General features: G+C 39.8%; 1 protein-coding gene and 1 long non-coding RNA gene across 4 annotated transcripts in view; one reads left to right on the top strand and one right to left on the bottom strand.

Annotated features, from left to right (window-relative positions):
* cobll1b (cordon-bleu WH2 repeat protein-like 1b) overlaps nucleotides 1-15,379 on the bottom strand; it is a 164,105-nt gene extending 148,726 nt beyond the window's left edge. For both annotated transcript variants that reach the window (XM_043693895.1, XM_043693897.1), the window contains exon 1: nucleotides 14,775-15,379. In XM_043693895.1, the coding sequence (XP_043549830.1) occupies nucleotides 14,775-14,824 (50 nt within the window). In that variant the 5' untranslated portion in view covers nucleotides 14,825-15,379. The remainder of the gene's footprint in view (nucleotides 1-14,774) is intronic.
* Nucleotides 15,380-15,504: 125 nt separating this feature from the next.
* Nucleotides 15,505-20,656, top strand: part of LOC122551644 — an 11,605-nt gene continuing 6,453 nt past the window's right edge. Inside the window, exons 1-3 of one of the 2 annotated variants that reach the window (XR_006312153.1) lie at nucleotides 15,505-16,580; nucleotides 16,777-16,944; nucleotides 17,502-18,101. This is a non-coding gene — a long non-coding RNA (uncharacterized LOC122551644). Of the gene's footprint in view, nucleotides 16,581-16,776; nucleotides 16,945-17,501; nucleotides 18,102-20,656 lie in introns of those variants that run through there. The other variant, XR_006312154.1, reaches the window with a different exon arrangement.

Consider the following 20,656-nt stretch of genomic DNA (forward strand, 5'->3'; position numbering starts at 1 on the left):
TTCCAAAGCTGAAGCCAATGTCAGCTGAAGAGACTATCACTAATTGAGAACAACTGAACTCAGGCCAGAATGGCATGCGTGTGAATATCTCATAGGGGCGAGGCCATAGAGAGTTCCAAAAACATAGATGGGGAAATTTTAAAATCAAGGCACTGCTTGGCCAGAAACCATGTCGGCCAACAAGTATAAAGATGATTGTTACAAGGGACTTGGCGGTCGCTACAGGAATCCACAACACTTTGGATGGCCTCAAGTTTACAGGGGGGAGAATATTGGAGATGAACAAAGGGTGTGTTGAATTAACCTAGAGGTAACTCAAGAAATAAAGAGGATTTTAGCAGCAGTTGAAAAAAAAATCAACTGCTATCACTGGAGTCCACCTTGAGTGCACGCTGGAAACAGAAGTACTGGGTGCAGCATTTGAAAGGAGCACATGTAGCTTTATATATAGTGTGTATGTATTTGTTTTGTGTTTGTTTTGTGTTTGTTTCAAACATCATGAAATTTCATTACACACTTTTTTCTTTTGTGCTATATGGAATACCGTGTGAGATTACACAAGATTGAGTGGGAGAATTTACAGCACATGAAACTAATGCTTCTAACTTGAGGACATCTGCAAAATATCAACAAGAAACTATTTAAATTTCTAAATGTCCTTTCATTTAGATTTGCTGCTCTCAAACTTCTGTGCTAAGAACTACATGTTGGTTTTGATGCATATTATTGTCAAAGGGAGAATTAGTCTGCGATAGCAACTTCTACACAAACGATTGCAAACTGCATTGCAGAGTCAAGATGATAAAAATCACATGGGCTTAAGTATTACTTTAGTAGAAAAGCCTGTGCCAACTGATGTAAGAAAGCTATTTTTAAAAAAAATTGGTAGGTTTAGTCACAAGTTGGAAATAAATATGAGCAATACGAAGTAGGAAGATTTAAAATTACCAATAAACTAAATCTGACAAACTGAATTAAATAATTGTCCTGCTATATGTTTGCCTACATTGAGAGTGTGTTGCTGGAAAAGCAGAGCAGGTCAGGCAACATCCGAGGAGCAGGAAAATCGATGTTTCAGGCCTGAGCTCTTCATCAGTTTCCTGAAACTTCATGATCCCAAACTTCTCCACAGCATACACAAAATATTTCAGAATATCACACTCCCTCCCAGATTTAAGGGAGCCACTTTTCTTCTTTTATTCCTAATTCTTGACCCAGTTCCTGCTCAATGGTCTTGTTCCACTCTAATATTAGAATGTTCACTGTATATGAAAATATCAAGCTGGCAAAAGCTGTCTGTTCAGGAATTCACACACTCAACTCTGATCTCCAGCCTCTGCAGACCTCACTGTCTCCTATATGTTTGCCTGCAGCCATCATGTATTCTTAGAGCTAAATTTCACTACATAAATATTTTAAGTTCTGTACAGAAATTCAGTTCTTTTTTAAAATGAATTGAGCTCGTTAGATTTCTCTCACTTTCAGAGTTCTGCTAATTTTTTATTGAACACTTATGAAAAAGGACTGAAAGCATTCTTGACTGATCCCAAACTTAAAGAATCTGAATCACTTCCTCAACTACTCGTTTCCCAAATTAATTTCCCTACTCAACCCCTCCACAAAAGGTGTGCACCTTGCTGCAGTTTCCAGACCAATGCTAATCAGTTCACAGACCTAATCCTCTTCATAATAACATCATGCCACTTGTATGGAAGTATCATACCAGCAACAAGACAAGCTTACTCATAAGGAGGAAGATTTCACTGCACTGTGAAGATGGATGGAATGCAAATCTATTATTAAAACTGAAGCTTTGTTTCTTATACAAAAGGTGTATTGTAATTTTGGTGGCCAAGTTAAATTGAAGGACTCTCGGTATGAATTTTAAGCAGAGATGAATACACTTGCATTTTCGAAGTAATGGATCTTTAGAAAAGCTGTGATCCATTGGCTCTTGGCCCTTTAATTTGATGCCGATCCTTTCAATCTTGCAACTACATCTGATCATCTTCTACAGTTCTTTGCAATGCTTCTATTATTTAATGAGAGTCATTAAATTGTAACTGCAGTCAAGGCACAAACTATCACAAAAGTGAAATAGTGTCCGTTGAGACAAGTGTTGTCAGAGAACGATAACGGTAAAAGTCGACTTTTTAAATTTGAATTATTATCAAAATACCTCACTCAAAACTGTAACATGCAATTTTCAGACCATCAGCATTTCATCTAAAGCTTAAACTTAAAGCATGTAGAAAACTTCAACAAAAACAGAAATTGCTAGATAAACTCAGTCTGGCAACTCTGGGGACAGAAAACCGATGAAATGTTTTGAGTCCAGTGAACCTTCTTCAAAACTAGTAGTTGCTAGGAAAAGGTGGGGTACATGGGAAGATGGGGGAGGGGGGAGGTTTGAAGGAATAGGCAATAGATGGAGACAGCACCCGGGCAGAAAGAGACACAAAGGGATAGCTAATAGTGAGCAAGGGAGAAAGAAAAGCATTAAATGGAAACCATAAGTAGGTGAAAATGGATTGGCCAGCAGCCCTCACCATGCCAGGGACTAGGAGGTGGGGATGGGAAGAGGGAATGGAAGGGGGTATTCAGGTTCTAAAATTATTGAACTCTATATTGAGCCCTTACAATTGCAGTGTCCCCAAGCAAAAAGTGAGACCCTGCTCTTCCAGTTTGGGCTAAGCTTCCCTGGAGCACTATAGCAAATCCAAGACAGAAATGTTGGCCAAGGAATGCAGCAGTGTGTTGAAATGGCAGGCAACTGGAAGCTCAAGGTCAGGTTTATGGACATAACATAGATGTTCCATATTGCAGTCGCCCAGACTGCATTTTGTTACCCCAATATAAAGCACACAGCAGCAAGTACAGTAGACTAGGGTTAAGTGAAGGGCAGGTAAATTGCTGATTCACCTGGAAGGTTTGTCTGGAGCTTTGGATGGAGAAAGAAAGGAGGTAAATGGGCAAATGTTACAACCTCTGCAATTTCAGAGGAAATTACCATGGGGTTGTGGGAGAGATGTTGAATATGGAAGAGTATATCAGAATGTTCAACAGAGAAAGGCCCTGCAGAATGCTGACATGGAAGGGGAGGGGAATGCATGTTTGGTGAAAATGATGGCTTATGATCCTTTAGATACAGATGCTGTTTGGGTAGAAAGTGAGGATCAGGGAATCCTATCTGTGTTGGGGGAGGGAAGAGAGGGGTGAGAGCCAACATGCGGTAACTGGGTCAGACCCAGCTGAAGGTCCTGATAACCACGATGCTTTTGAGTTAAGAAAAAAAATAGAGAGGCTCCCCTCTGCAGAAGCTGGCATCATCAGAACAGATACAATGGAGATGAAGGAACTGGGAGAATGGAATGGAGTCTTTATAGGAAACGGGGTGTGAGGATATATAGTCCAGGTAACTGTGGGAGTCAGTGCGTTTGTAGTGGATATCAGTTGTCAGCCTATCCCCAGAAGTAGAAACAGAGATATCAAGGAATAGGAGAGATGGTTGGAGATGGACCAGGTGAAGTTGACAACAGGGCGGAAATTGGAAGCAAAATTGATATTTATTTCCAGTTGCGGTCAAAAGCAGAAACCAGCACCGATGGAATTGCTATGCAATCTGTTCTGATACAACACGATAGTTCCGTTCCCATGTGATCCTGCACTATAAGAAAATTGTGTAAGAGCAGCACCACTTAAACCAATGGGACTGGAATCATGTTACAGACAATACAGCAAAGAAAAGTTCACGTTCCACAAATAATGGTCTAAATTATCCAATTGCATTATAGCAAATTTGCATTGAAGATGCGCGCATTATAGCAGAACTGACTGTACTGGTGAAAGAGCTGTAGGGAGGGGCACATTCCACATCCATTACAAAGAACCAGGCATAACTGGGGCCCATCCACATAACCATGGCCATACATTTGATCTGTAAAAAGCAAGCAGTGTTTTTGTTTCACGTTTCCAGCATCCACAATTCATTTTCATGTGAAAAGCTGCACACATTTGAATAATCTAAATTCAGATAATTTCATTTTGTAGATTCTCTATTTATAGCTACCTTACAAAAAAATTAGGATTTACATTAACTTCCTCTGGTTATTTGTATTTTATATGCTAATTTTATTGCTTCAGTAAAATTGTTGTAATATTCAATTAGTAAATATCTTTATCAGACAACTAACTCAGAAGCAACAGTGCTCAAAAGGACTCTCCTTCTCAAACTCTCCACTTGCCTGAAGAATGCTGACTCTCAGGTTAAACTCACCACCTTTTCTCTCTCTCTCTCTCACAAATGAGAGCAGACTGTAGGGTCTGCTAAGACTGTAGGGACTTTACCTTTACTCAATGCTGTAAAGAACATAAATATCAGCATATAATGCCAAACAGTACGCTGTCATCAAAATATTCTTTGGACATCTCAACATGAATATAAAATATTTTTCTTCAGTTTTTTCTTCCAAGTGTTGTGAAACAGATGGCATTTTATGTGAATATGTCTATGACATCAGTGTTCTCGAAGGATTCAAAATTATTGGCATCAATTATTCACCTTATTTAAAGACTAGTTGTTTGTCACTTTTATGCATAAAACTCTGCAAATGAAAACCATCAGTTCACAAGCCATAATTATAATTTGCATTGTCTCATTAAATTCATTTGGTCTGTGTGAGATTCCACAATTCACTATCAGAGTGAGCGTGAAGAAAAATATGAACATTTTTCAGTCAACAGCTGACAAGAGGTCAACTCATTCCATTAGTGAGACACTGAAATGACGTAGCACACAGCCTCTATATTCAGCAGAATTTGTGACTAATTATCTGACATTTAGAACCTACATGGCCATGGATCAGAAAGAATTTTCACTTCCGTATTCCAGAGCTCTTATGGAAATCTGCTGTTTCCCCAAAGAGGGTCGGGAGTTCAAATCCTAGTGCTGGCAAAGAGATCAACTACTAAGGCCTATTCAGGCAAATACCAGCAACTGAGTTACTGAATGGAGCAATGCAAAGTTTCACTACTCAGAGAGAAAACATTGTCATGGAAAGCAAACACTGGGTGGCTTCTTACTATAAAGTTACACTAAACACAATCGTTGAATGATTTATGATTCAATTTTAGGAGCTTGAAAGGGAGAGAGAAATATGTATTTTAAAAAGCTTTTTCCATGTGATATCAATGCCAATTTTGTTGCAACATGTAACTTAAGTATATCAGCAACATTTTTGCATTCAATATTTCATGTGTATATGCCATTTACCCCAGACCAGGGTCTAGACCTTGTCTGTGTGCTGTCTTAGAAAGCATCACTCCACATATTTACATGGAATATAATTTAGGTGTGAAACTCTGAAACATCTCCAGACTAAAGTACAACATAATTCCCTCCTGAAAAGTGTTTCACCCACTTCATTTGGATGTTAGATTGTAACCAGGCTCCATACTTTTATCATAGCTACAGTCTCAGTGAAAAATAATAGTTTGTAATCCATGCTACAGCTGTCATGCACATGTACCATCATTGGCTAAGAGAGAGAGAAACTAAAATTCATGTGCTTTCCTCATACCAAGTACACATATGAAATGCTGGAGGTGAGCAGGTCCTCAACATACCAACTTACATGCAGGGGTATAGGTTAGGCCATGCCTACTGCAGGAAGTCCCCTGTGGGTCACTAAATTCTGACCAGCAGAGGTCAGCAGCACTGGAGGATGTTGGCCAGGAGAAAACAGAATTGGTTAGTCCTGTGGGCCCCCAACCCAACTTTGTCATGAAACAAAGGTCTCAGCAGCCTGTGAATTGTGTGCCAGAGTGCAGGACCGACGGGGCAGAACCTGAAACCTAGGACACAGGTTGGAGAACAGACAGAGCCAGAAACCACAAGGAAGGGGAGAAAAGCAGCAGCAAGGAGGGAATCACAAGTAGAGAATTTGTGTCTCAGAGCATGGAGATACAAACGACATGAATAGGACCACCCAAAGCCTCTCATGGTGGCTACGGAACAGTAAAATGGAAGTGAAGGCTGAATTCCAAGGTAAATCACCTGGCCAACATCTGAATCCAAGAGAGTTTGTAGGAAAAGGAAGATTCACTTTGCTTTGAGGAGAAAAAGTAATCTGGTTCCCTTGGTCACAAGCAGCTAGCAATAGAAGCTTCACCAACTCAACTCTGCAACCTGGCTGATTAAAAATAAGAGGTTAATCTCTTAATAGTATCTTGGTGGATCTGGAGTGTTGGCTGCGAACGTCTGCCATAAATAGTTTTGTTCCCAGAGTTAATCTTTTTGACTAACGTTCAGAAAGATTGACGCCAGTGGAATAAAGGATCCTTGTTTTTTAACCTTCGTGCAGTCGCATAACTCGCTTTCTTGGTGTAGGTCATACCTCCATTGCTTTGACATTTAACACTTGATCGAGCTACAAAACTCATTTTGATTTCTTTCAAATGAATATGCAAACACTGTTCTAATTAATGTTCAGATTTTTCAATTTTGAACAAAGATAAAAGATAACTGAGATAAAGTCAAAAGCTTACTCAAGGACTAGTAAGCCACATTTTTATTTTTACTTTTATTTTTAAATATCCATTGTAAAGCTGGAGATACAATTCTACTTCACAATGAGTTAATTTGTGATTCTGGCTTTTGCTAGCTTCCTGTTGCTTTGTGTTTCATTAACCTCCAACTTGTTCTGTTTGGAGCCCTTGTTCATTGAAACATAATTTTGATTTTTTTCTGCACATTTATTTATCCAGGTCTGACTCATTATTAATATGAACTGGAGGTCGCCTTTCTGGTTCTACTCGTTTAAATTTAACTTACCACTCTTTCTGAACTGCCAACAATATCATTTCTTCAAGTCACCACTAATTGTTACAGATTATTAACAGATCCAGCAGCAATTCCCACAAGTCATGCCTCTAACAACATGAAGTGGGTTTTTTTGTAAAATACATCCCCTCGCAAATTTTCAAGTGGCCAAATAAATCTGCAGTATCCTGAATACTGCATTTTCTGCACTTTGGTATTATAATACCTATTTTCTGTTTTGGCAAAATAACAAACTAAAAATATTTAGAAGCCGCAGGCACCTGCTTTTCCATTCAGTTAAAAGCAAAATACTACAGATGCTAGAAATCTAAAACTTTTCTCCAATATAGTTCTGAAGTCATAAGAGACTTAACATGTTATAACACTGTTTTCTCTCTCTCTCTCTCTCTCTGCAGATATTCCCTCACCTGCTGAGTTTGTCCAGAATTCTCTGTGTTCATTTCTACTTAGTTTGTTGATAAACAGTACGAAGACAAACCAAGAACCAAATATAATGAAATGAAAGCAAAGCAAACATCATCAAAGCAAAGTTTATAAAATTTCTGCTTACTTTGGAAAAAAATTGTTTTTGACTACCAAGATAAATATAGTGGCTCTGTTTTCTTTTCTGAATTACTGTCAGTGCAGTCTCAGTATTTTCACCTCCACAGGCAGGGACCTCAAAAGGAGTTTCAGTTTGTTTTTGTGCGAGGAACCAAAAGTAGCTTCAAGACTCCAGTTATTAAATTCTTATGTCACTACACTTTCTGAGGTCAATTTTTCCATGTAAGAATGAAAATAGTTTACAAACAAGAAGCCAGTCTCAACAGTGCTGCTTGCATTGAGTCCAGTAATAGTGCATATTATATGTTGTGACAAAGCCCTAATAGCAGCCTTTCATCCACTGTGTTCCCAGCACAGCAAGAATGGATATGAGCACTATTAGTGAAAATTATTGAGGTCCAAAAACCTGCCAGCTGAAACAGTTAATGTATCAACTGAGAATGAAACTAAAGATCTGTCAGTGGAAGTGCTTGATCTGTCGTGTGTTTTGATTTCATGAGATTGGGACTGAGATTCAAGCTGTCATAGAGTTGTAACAGAAGCAGTATTTCAGATTTCCTTTTTGATGACTGATTTGGATTGGACATGCAGCAACCAAATTCGCAAGAAAAAAATACCACGAACAATAATTGAGCAATATGTCAAAAGTGGTAAAACATTTAATTTAGAACATTAAATAAACCAACAGATAAGAAAAATTTAAAATGTTTTGTTTACAAGCTGGAGACACACATTATACTATGGAAAACATCTTTCCATCTGTACTGCTTTACAAACTATATCAACACTTCTTTGTGAGCCTATTCATTTGTAAAAATAATCTCCTCATCTGAGATTAAATTATTTAAAACTACATAAAAATATCAATTATCAGTGCATGAACTAAATGCAAAAACTGATCAGGTTTAACAATTCTGCCACCCATATGTCATTCATTTACAGAGCTGAATAAGCTAGTCTTTGGCTTAGTGACAACATTTCAATCTAAAACAGAGTGGGAGGCTTCAACTCTGCTCAAGATAGTCTAAACAAGTCACAGATCTGAATTCAAAGTTGACATCCTGCAGATAGTCAGGTTAGGTGACTATGAGTGCAGAATCCTATCCCACACTATATGGACTGCAGGGATCCAGAACACCCTCCTAACATGTAACATTTACAATCCTATTAGGTGGTATGAAAATTTATAAGAGTCACAGAAGGAATATTCCCTTCTGATCCATCAAACTATCAGTCTCGAAATCATTTGCAACTTCACAATAATCTCCCAGGGAGGTTTGAAAATACAAAAAACAAACAAAAATATGCTTTATGAAAACAATGTAGTTCTATTTTTGTTTTTATTTTGCATTCTTCCCCCATAGATGCAATGAAAGCAATTTATTTTTCCACTTAAATTTTTGAGTACTCTACCACTTCCTGTTAAATTTAAGTACGCCAATAAGTATTAAATTAAAAGCTGATTATAAAAATATTCATGATCTTTGTAAAGAATCAGATGACAACTATGCATTTTATAGTGTCTTTAACATAATGAAATGCCTCAAATCTCTTCACAGGAGCATGATAGAGCATAACTCGACTGAGGCGACAGAAAGAGATTTTAAGCAGATTACAAAAAAGCTTGGTGGAAGTCCTATGTTTTAAGGAACACCTTAAAAGGGAGAAAGAGAGATAGACAGGTTTACAAAGGAAATTCCACAGCTTGGGGTCTTGACAGCTGAAGGTACAGCCACCAGTTAAAATTAGGGACAATGAAAAGGTCAAATGAGAGAAGTACAGTTATCTTTGGAGATGTGTGGGTGTGGAAATGAAAGGAAGTTATAGCTAGTGTGAAGTGAGGCAATGAAGGCGATTTGAAAGAGAGAGAACTTTAACATCAAAGCATCAGTCAATCCTGGGCCAATGCAAATCAGTGAGCATGGGTGATGGATGAATAGGAGAATGTGAGGACTGCAGATGCTGGAGATCAGAGCTGAAAATGTGTTGCTGGAAAAGCGGTTGGGACTGAGACAAGGTGGGGGGAGGGGAAATGAGGAAATTGGAGAAATCTGAGTTCATCCCTTGTGGTTGGAGGGTTCCTAGGACTTGGTGCAAGTTAGAACATCAGTGTCACAAAGATTAACAGAGGATAGAACTTGGAAGGATAGCAGCGTATATTGGTATAGTCAAGTATGCAAGATCCAAGCCATGAATGAGGGTTTCAACAGCAGCTGGGCTGAGGGTGGTGCAAAGACGGTCTGCATTACCGAAGTACAAATAGATAATGTTAGTGATGGTACAGACATGTCAACAAGAAATAAATAATCTATTTTAATCATATTCAGCTTGCAAAGTTTTAAATAAGGTGTGTTGTCTTACCAGTTATGACTTGTCATTGCTGAAATTCTGACAAGGAAGCTTGCCTAACTAATTAGTTCACATTATTTAACCATTTTATATATCTTCTATTTTGAAAACTTGCAATTCCTTTTCATGATACATCTGTTCACTGGATGGCAAACATAGTTCCTAACAGTTCTTATGCATTTGGCATAGGCTGGGTTTTGAGAAATGCTTTTAGTAAGAACATACATTTACAAATATAAATATATTTTTACAACCTCTTATACGATAGTGCTAAGTTTCAAAACAAGAAACGATTTAGCCCACTACATCTGCGTGAGTACGTTTTTCCACACAGGCCTCCTGCTCATTCTGGTTTGTGACGCAATATTCTAAATTCTAAACTCCCCATGTAAAGTGTGCTTTCTGTCCCTTGAAACTCATTTCATCATCATGTCAAATTTGTAGCATTATCACTGGAAAACAGAAACAAATGTTCTATTAACTTATTTTATCAGATTGACCTGAAATTTATGTAATGGAGTCACTGAAAGTGTATACATTAATGCAACTCTTGTACCAAGTTCATCAGTACAATCCAGGTCATACATCCTATAGTTCCAATACAAATTTAAAATCATTACTGCATTCCACATGCCTTTTTGCTTTAAATAAGGTAACTATTTCTGTGGAAACTTTTCACAGATCTGCAGACCATCACTCTATTCCATTTGGCATTTAATTCAAAGATATTTTTCCTCTGTGTTTTATTTCCAGAAAGTAACACTTCACATTTCTTCACGCAGTACTTAACTCTATTTTCCACCTAACTAGCAATATCCTCCTACAAGCTTTTTGTCATCCTTCCAATTTATTATAAGTAAAATATTTCAAATTTGTTGCAATTAAATACAGATCAGTAACATATTTAGTTTGCCAAAGTGGGTTCAGAATGAATCTCTGTAAACACAACTCTACAACATACATTTATATGGCATTTTAAATAAGTTTAGAGAAACAGAGTTTCCAGAGATGCCACGGGGCATAGACTCTCTGGGATTTAAGTACGAGAATGGGAATTTTAAAACGGAGGTAATAGGGATCAAAAACCAATGCTTGTCAGCAAAGACAGGAGTGATAACTAAGCAAAGCCTGGAATGAGCAGCTGAGCTTCATATAAACTGAAATTAACAAAGTGAAGAGAATGGGAACGGGTCAAATCAGCATTGAAGTGGCCTGCATGTGACACGGACAAAGGCAAGAGTTTCATGACCAAATGAGTTCAGAAACAAGTCAAAAAGGGGCACAATGTTTGAGAGTTGTAAGTTGACAGTATTCAAGGATAGAGAAAGTAAGTATTTGGAATCTCAGTTTTGGATCTCATTGAATGTATATTGTTGGTTCTGCCTGAGAGTGTGGTTTGGATTGGAGCTGAATCTGTTGCAAGGCCAAACACACTGGTTTTGTCATCCTACTGTTTAATCAGAGGATGCTGTCATTCATCAAACTAGCAGACCCACTATCAAGAACTCATGAAGACAGCAGAATAGGTTTTTCCTAAAAGATGGATAATACTCATTTTTATCAGTGCACATGTGAAAATGTCTTTGAATGATGTATCAAATGTAAGGAAGGAAAAGGCCAATAATTTATCCTTGTGAGAGCTCATATCCACCAATGAAAGTGCGAGAAGAGAATCCATTACTGGAGATGCCATGGCTATGAGTGATAGGTAGTAGGAAATCAAGCAAAGACAGACCCAATGATCGAGACAACAAAGAAAGCTATTGGAGGAGGGTAGTGCGATCTACTATTTCAAAGGCTACAAAGGGTAAATAAAACAAAGGGGGGGGGGGGGGGAAGAAACTACCATAGCCGACACTTTTGATGTTGATTAAGGTCATTGAAGTACTATGACAGAGATTAGAAAGAAGCATCCTGGCGTTGCAAGAAACTTGGGTATTAATTTGACAGGTAAAACACATTTTAGGACTCTGGTGAGCATCGTTTTCAAAGACTGAGTTGTTTGTTAAAAGAATCCTGACAGAAAACAACTGAATAGTACATGATGTAAGGACCAAAGTTGAGTTTCAGTAGTTTAGTGGAAAGAGGATCAAAGGAAGCAGGAGGTAAATCTAGTGTTCAAAAAGGGCATGAAAGGAGATGGGAAACGAATTATAGTGGAGGGATGAAAGATAGGTCAAAAGAAGGTTGGCAAATTGATTTGGTAGCATCTGGAGAATGGGAAAAGCAGAGGTAACTAAAAGAATAGTTTCAGTCATTGCAACAAAGCAATCCATGAGGTCCTGGCAGTTCTTACAGGAAAACCTTAAAGAGGCAATGGAGAGGGTTTCAGGAGATAGCTGACAGCAAAAGGAAGATCTATTATTGACTCTCTAAGAAGGACAATTCAGGCAAAACAAAACTTGATATGAACCAATTACATCTGGTGATGGATGGTGAAACTAGTTGAGCACTGAGTTATTATCCCTTGTGTTTGAATCAAATTGGAGTCATACTAAAGGCAACAACCCACTATTCAATTATATGGTGAGTTCCAGGATATTGACTCCACAACAGCAAAACAGCAGTGAAATAGCTCCAAGGAAGTGTGTGACATTGAGGAAAAATTACAGATGGTGATATTCCCATACATCTGCTGTACTTGTTCTTCTAAGAAGTAGAGCTAGTAGTTTGGAAGGTTATGGTCTAAAACTTAGCGAGTTTCTGCAATGCATCGTCCAGATAGTACACACTGCTGCCACTTGGTGCTCATGACAAAGAAAGCGAATGTTGAGGGTGACAGATGGGGGAACCAAGCAAATGTTCTACTTTTTTTTGCTGGACAGTGCTAATTTCTTGAATATTGTAAAGCTTCAACCATCCAAATAAGTAGAGGACATTCTATAACACACCTCATTTGTGCCTTGTGAATTAACTCACCACTGGATTCCTAGTCACTGACCTGCTTTTGAAACCATGTTATTTATGTGGCTAGTGCAGTTCTTTTCCTGGTTAATGGAACCTCAACCATTAATATTGATGATATGGAATTCAAGGTAATATGTGATTTATTGTCAGAGTCATACAGCACAAAAACAGACCAACCTGTTCATGCTGACCATAATCCCAAACTACAGTAGTCCCACCCGCCTGTATTTGGCCCATATCTCTCCAAACATTTCTTACTCATGTGCTTATCTTTTGAACTTTGTAACTGGACCCACATCCACCACTTCCTCTGGAAGTTTGTTCCACACACACACAAACCACTCCCTGTGTAAAAAGGTTGCCCCTCATGTCTTTTTAAATCTTTCTCCTCTCACCTAACAAATATGATCTCCAGTCTTTACATCTCCCATCCTAGGGAAATGACACCTGCTTTTCACCTTATCTATGCCCTTCATGATTTTATAAACCTCTATAAAATCACTCCTCAACCTCTGACACCCCAGTGAAAAAAGCCCCTTTCCAGCCTCTCCTTGTAACTCAAACCTTCCATTCCCAGCAATATCTGGTAAATCTCTTCTGAACCCTCTCCAACTTAATAATATCCTTCCTATAACAGGGCAACAAGCACTAGACACACTACTCCAGAAGAGTCTCACCAACATCTAATACAACCTCAACAACAACGTCCCAATTCCTACACTCAAAAGGGAGATGATTAGGTTCTCAGTTGTCAGAGACAGTCAATACTTGATACTTGTGTGGCACATATGTTACTTCCCACGTCAGTCCAAGCCTGATGTTAGCCAGGTTTTGCTGCATATGGACCTGGGTTGCTTTAGTATCTATAAACAGCAAATGGTGCTGAATATTGTGCAATCATCAGCAAGCATCTCCAATTCTGACCTTGGGATGAGGGAAAGTAATTGATGAAGCAACTGAAGATGGCTGGGCATAGAACATTAACCTGAAGAACTCATACAGTCTCATCCTGAGAGAAAGGATTAACCTCTAACAATCACAATTGTCTTCCTTTGTGCTAACTCTGTCTCCTTTTTGATGAAGGAGCAGTGCTCCGAAAGCTCATACTTCCACATAACCCTGTTGGAGTATCACCTGGTATTGAGGAGAAAGTGAGGTCTGCAGATGCTGGAGATCAGAGCTGAAAATGTGTTGCTGGAAAAGCGCAGCAGGTCAGGCAGCATCCAAAGAAGGGCTTATGCCCGAAACGTCGATTCTCCTGTTCCCTGGATGCTGCCTGACCTGCTGCGCTTTTCCAGCAACACATTTTCAGTATCACCTGGTATTGCATGATTTTTAACTTTGTCCTTGTTTTGAAAGCAAGGGCTCATATTTGTCATCCTCTAATTCTTAGATACAATTTTTGCAGAATTTTGAAAATTCATAGCAAAAGCCTTTGCTATTTTTGCTTCACATTCTTTTAACATAAATTTTAAATCATCAGGACTTAGTCACTTAGCCATATGAAAAGACAGACTTGCATATATGGAGCCCTTTTATAACCTCAGGGCACCCGACCATTTTACACTCAATTAACTACTTTTGAGGTGTAATTAGCCTTGCAATGTCATGTTAAATTGATAATTCATTTAATAACAATTCTTAAATGATAGCCAACATTATTACTGTAAACCTAACTCCTGCAGGTTGACTTTTCTAAAGTTTCTCTATCCCTCTCATCATTGAAGCCCAATGTTAAGTATACATTTTGTATCTTTTACCATACACACACTTTCTCCCCGAGCCTGTCATTTGCTCTTTTAAAGTTCTATTCCAACAATGGTGTGCCTATAGAAAGCCAGGTCTTGTCTTCTATTATTTGATTTTCTTGCATCTCTTTTTTTTCAAATGGAATCGCCCTTTTTGTCATCTGCCCCTCTTCTGCCAAGAAATTACGGAACCAGACGGCTTCAGAAAGTAAGCCATGTTTTCTAATGCTTCCACGAGACAAATAATGCAACTAATGTCTCCTTTAACAGAAAGGAGACATTAGTTGCATTATTCCCTTCGGGCGGATGCCAAAATCTGTTAGGGGACAGTAATTTCATGACAGCTGAACATGGTGAATGTAGGTTAAGTTAGATACAATACTCACCCTGAAGTAGGCAGAGTTGCAGTTCCAGATTCTGATACCTGCATTTCCATCACTCTCAGTTTTTACAACAGCAGACTTCTCGTCAGCAGACTTTTTTTTTGTCTTCCCTTGTTCGGCTGTAACAGTAACAGCAAGGAACGAGGCAATGTTCAACACAAAGCGATGTGAAATGATTTCGGCTATTAGCGGCGTAGGGCGCTGCACTCAGCTGGATTTGAAAAAAACGCCAATTCGTGTGTGAATTTCCCCTCTCCCCTCCACAAAGGTTAGAGTGCAGAAGGAGTTGGGTTCGTGATTTCGCGGAACTCTCTATCTCTGTATGTGTGTGCTATGATCCGGCCCAGCTTCTACTCCAGCGTAAATATCTCAACCTAAGCGCGGCGCCGTTCGCTCCCGCTCTACTTTCGCGAACACCAACATTTTCAAGCCATGACATGTGTGAGAGAACTTGCTCTCTTCAAATCAAACTTTCCAGGCTGTGTGTCGGCTCGATCCCGGACACGGCGGTTTCAGCAGATCCTTCCCCCACCCTCCTACTTCCTCAGCACTGGTTTCACATAGATTAGACACAATTGCACACTAGCACCCACTCTTTGGCAAAGTGGTATTTGCATACAAGTCGTTTTGTTTCCCTGGTTTAAGTTTCTGTTGGCTGGAGTTGCGCATTTCAATTCTTGCCACTAGGATGCGAGCTGGCTGTGGTGCCAGGGTTGAAGGATCTACCTGCATTTAAAGCAGAACCGAACCTTGCCAGATTTTCAGTACACTGATCAAAAAAAAGATGTCTTAATCACTGCAGCGTTATTTATTTTCCCATCATGTCCGGCCAACCTGCCAAAACGAAATGCTTGTTTCGCATTTTGATTTACTCTTGATCTCAAGTCCCAATATTTCAACTTGGAATTCAAACACAATTTTGTTTTTTTTTGTGGAATTGGCTTTCGCGCTCAACAGCTTTTCACCTTTTCTCCAGACCAACAGAGATGTTATTTTTAATCAGCAATGTTGAAAAAAAAAAGTGAGACAGTGGTCGTGTCCCCACCCATGGGCGGAGAGACCCAGGTTCAAGCACCACCTGTTTCAGAGCGAGGTAATAACGTCTCTGAACAGGTTGGTTCGAAAGAAAAAAATGGGGTAACTGCAGAGTTCTTGGGCATTTCATGTGATGTAAATTAGTGTCCCGACCTCTGAGCTTGGAGGCTCAGGTACAGAGCCGAGAACTGTGAAGTCACGTTTCTGAACGAGTTGATTGGACAAATGAACAATTTCATTAATACCCCAGTGACTCCCTTAAAATCTGATAACTTTTTTTTTAAAAAAACTAAGGATTGGACTTTGGTCCCGTTTTGTATTGTTAATGTTTGACCTCCAATGATCCGACAGGCAGTAAGAAAGCTGAATGATTTCTTGCCATGCTGCGACTTCTGTTCCGTGGCCATTTGAAGAATACTGTAAGTGAAAATAAACACTTTGGCAATACGCAGTGGTTGCTTTACAGCAAGGTGGACATCTAGTCAAGCAACAACACTGCACCACTACTCACAAAAAAAATTGGGGAGATAGCTGCAGTTTATCGGGATGGGGAGAAAGGTGCCCAAGATGCTTAAACGCCCCCTGCATTTCTCCTTAATCTGACCACTCCTTCTCTTGAAGGAATGTGCTTCACTTGTGAATGTGGTCACTTGATACACTGCGTGTTCTTTCAGTTACTCAGTTCTGCAGTTTGACCAGTGAAAACTGATTAGTTGGGCTCGGATTTCCCTAAAAAAAATTCACCGGGGTTTCGAACAGCAGGAAGTCTTTCATGTGAGTTGTGACACATAACCACGCTTGGATTCCGTGATTTAATTTGTTTTTAACGCGAAAAAATGTTTGTTGGTCATTAATTGGTTATTGGATTAGTTGAAATCACCAATATTTCCAACCAAACCTTCTTGTGAAATTCCTATTTGATATAATTTTGAAGTTTTTTTTTGCTCTCTTGTCAAACTCATTACTGAAGATTACCCCGCCCAAAACGAATCCCTTGATGCTCCGGTCTCCGAGTGCCGCAGTGATTCCTCTCATTTGCTGATGTTCACTTTCCTGATCCTAATCTCGACCTCGCGGTAGAAGAGTGCAACTGCAGGTATGGCTATGTCTGTCACCTGCAAATGGAGGAAATGCCAAGGTGAGGGCAAAACCATGGGAGATTCAGTAACAATGTTGATATATTGCTTGGGGAGCCGGTGGTGTCGTAATATATCTAGGCTGGCAATCCAGAAGCCCATGATGATAAAATGGGGTATCTGCAGAGTTCTTGGGCATCTCATGTGATGTAAATTAGTGTCCCGACCTCTGAGCTTGGAGGCTCAGGTACAAAGCCGTTGTACCTGAGTTGTAGAGTTTAAACGTAATTAGTTGACCTGGAACATAAAGTAAGTCTCAGTAATGCTGTCTTTCAAAGTCTGATGGATTGTTGTAAAGGCCCATTGGGTTCACTGATTGTCTGTTAGGGACGGAAATCATCCACCCTTACCTGGTCTGGGCACATAAGACTCCAGACACACAGCAATGTGGTAACATGTTAACTGCCCTCTGAAATAGTGAGCCATTCAATGGCAATTGGGGGTGGGCCACAAATGTTGTCCTGGCCAAAGCCATCTACACAGAATAAAATGTTTTCTTTAAAAAAAAAAGTGTGATAGCTTTGGAGAGCACAGAAGTTATTTACAGTAATGGTTTCAGGGATGAAGAATCTTCAGCTATAATGACAGATCGGAGAGGTTGGATCTGATCTACTTGGACAGAAGAAGGCTCAGCGATCTAATACACGTTTTCAAAATAATGAGGGGATTGGATAAAGACACACTGTTCCCACCTGTAAAGGATCAAGAACAAGAGGGCACAGATTTGAAGTGATTTGCGAAAGAAACAAATGTGATATGAGCAAAAAAACTCATTCCAACATCAAGTGGTTCAAGCCTAGAAAGCACAACCTGGACATGTAGTGGAGGCAAGTTCAATTGGGACATTCAAGATGTCATTGGATGAGACAATGCACGAGCCTATGAAGAAAAGGCAGAAGTACAGCACTATGCCATGATCTTCATGACAGAGCTGATGCAAATATACAGGCTGGATGGCCTTCTATACCATAGCACTTATGTTGTTGGGTGACATGTAACGGGTGCAAAATTCAAATTAGTGTAGATTGGAGATGAGATAAAGACATCCCCTGCATGGATCATATAATCCTACCAGCCACTGCTCACATGGCAATCTATTACTGCAAAGGGCACTCATAGGCATGTCCAATGGAAACATCTCCTGCTGGTGAGGTCAATATGTCACTCCGCTCTATTTCTGAATTTGGGTCATGTAGATCCATTCAGTGCTCCCATTTGTAATAGAGCAGAATCATGCTTTCAGTTGAATATGGGACCTAGCAGTGGTGATATTTAAAGTTCCAAACTTCCAAGTTGCAGGTAAGGTAATCCATTATAACAGTGGCGATTGAAAACTCTGGAAGCGCTCAGGAATATTTTTAGAATTGATTTGGTGAGTTCTTGCATTTGACAGGAAGTGCTTCTGCACTATCATTGCCCATAGTCATCTGCCCATTCAAAGGCTGTTACAAAACATGGGGATGCGGTTCCAATGTCATGGCATCTGGAGGGGGAGACAGCATTCTGAGGGTAGTCTGCCATGTTGAATCATTATGACAGGGGGCTAGCCCCATACATCTCAGTGTACATCCTCATCAGCACTTACCTGTATGCTGCCATCGCAAAGGCCTCATTTGCCCTTCCTGTAGCAGATCTCATTTGTGACCTTCACCTCCAGTTAGAGTTGACAAAAACGCTGTCCTTTTCCCTTCATCTGGCTGTGGCCCAGTTGTGCCTGATGCACCAAATGCAAATACCTACTCTTGCATCCAAGTTACATGCAGTGCCAGCATCTGATAATGGCTGTATGGATCAACCAAATGATGGTGTTTGTTTTCTATGTTGTTTCTTTCTTCTGAGTTTATATGGCTGGCTGGTAGAGGTTTAGATATCTAAAATCAGAAAAGGAACCAACAGCAACCAACAGCAATTGAACAGCTTGATGTAAATTAAACAATGAGAGTTGGATCTGGGTATGACATTATTGGAATGTATGTGAGGGAAGGAAACGTATCTAGAAATTAGATCTGTGTACTGAGTGCAGGAGCTGCTGATCGGTGAGTGCTGGAGCTGTCGTACCTTAAGCAACATAGTAGATTGGTGGAGCATTGGATGCAGATATTTACGAAGATCCTTGAAGACCCTCACAAGTTAATTAAACCTCCTTTTGCAATGATGCAAGTTCCTTGTGGGCTCAACTCCAATAATTAATCTTACCAGTTATCTGCTTCTATTCCCTTTTGAAGATGGTTGTTGAGGGTTTGGTAGCCTCTACAAAAAAAAATAGACTCTCTTCGTCCATTTATTTCCTCCTCTGAGGCCCCCCGCATTACCTATGTGTCTCCCTGTTCAGTTTCCTTGTTCAGAATTGAAGTGCTGGTATTTAAAATCAAAGGCCAATGTGAGGTCAGAGAAGACCATTTATGGAGGTTTCTGTTGCTCTCTACATTCTTCCTGTGAGTGTCCACATCCATTCCCAACTCCAGTAATGGCTATTTAGTCTCTGGGAGGAGATATTGAAGAGAGTTTTGCAATGACCTTCCATGTGGTGGACAGCAAGAATACCCTTTTGTAGTTACTGTTACTGTTACTGGTCAAAAATTCTTTTTTGATGATTGTCACAATTATGGAAGTGAATACTGGGCCCCTTGCTGAGATAGTTGTATCATCGAGTCATAGGTGAGGTGTCAGAAGACTGGAGATTGGTTAACATGGTGCCACTATTAAAGAAAGGTGATAAGGGAAAGTTGGTAAGATGGTAGGGAACTATAGACCAGTGAGCCTGACATCAATGGTAGGGCAAGTTGTTGGAGGGAATCCCAAGGGACAGGATTTACATGTATTTGGAAAGGCAAGGACAGATTAGGGATAGTCAACATGGCTTTGTGTATGGGAAATCATATCTCACTAACTTGATTGAGTTTTTTTAAGAAATAATGAAGAAGATTGATGAGGGTAGAGTGGTGGACTTCAGTAAGGCATTCAACGCGATTCCTCATGATAAACTGGTTTGCAACATTAAGTCACATGGAATACAGGGAGAACTAGCCATTTGGATACAGAACTGGCTTAAAAGTAGAAGACAGAGGGGTTTGGTGGAGAGTTTCTTTTCAGACTGGAGGCCTGTGACCAGTGGTGTGCCACAAGGATCGGTGCTGGGTCCTCTGCTTTTCGTCATTTATATAAATGATTCAGATATGGATGTATATAGGAGGCATAGTTAGTAAGTTTGCAGATCACACTAAAATTGGAGGTGCAGTGGACTGCAAAGAAGATTACCCTTTAGTGTACAATGGAATCGTGATCAGATGGGCCAATGGGCCGAGAAATGGCACTTGGAGTTTAATTAAGGTGAATGTAAGATGCTGTATTTTGGAAAGGCAAATCAAGGCAGGACTTATACACTTAATGATAAGGTCCTGGAGAGTGTTATTGAACAAAGAGACGGTGTGCAGTTTCATAGTTCCTTGAAAGTGGAGTTGCAGGTAGATAGGATAGTGAAGGCAGCTTTGAAATACAGAGGAACCTTGATTATCCGAACGTGATGGGTGGGCACTATTTCATTCGCATAATCGATTATTCGGGTAATTGATTAAATGCCTTTCCTCTGGGGCTCGGAATTTTTAAAGTCTGCCCCCGTTCAGGAGACTAGCAGCAGTGCACAGTGCGCGAGAACCCATCACCCTGCCCACCATACCATCCAACACTGCCCCGCCCCCAACACCGTCCAACACC

The sequence above is a fragment of the Chiloscyllium plagiosum genome, chromosome 7 (assembly GCF_004010195.1).
Source record: "Chiloscyllium plagiosum isolate BGI_BamShark_2017 chromosome 7, ASM401019v2, whole genome shotgun sequence".
Classification (NCBI taxonomy): Eukaryota; Metazoa; Chordata; class Chondrichthyes; order Orectolobiformes; family Hemiscylliidae; genus Chiloscyllium; species Chiloscyllium plagiosum.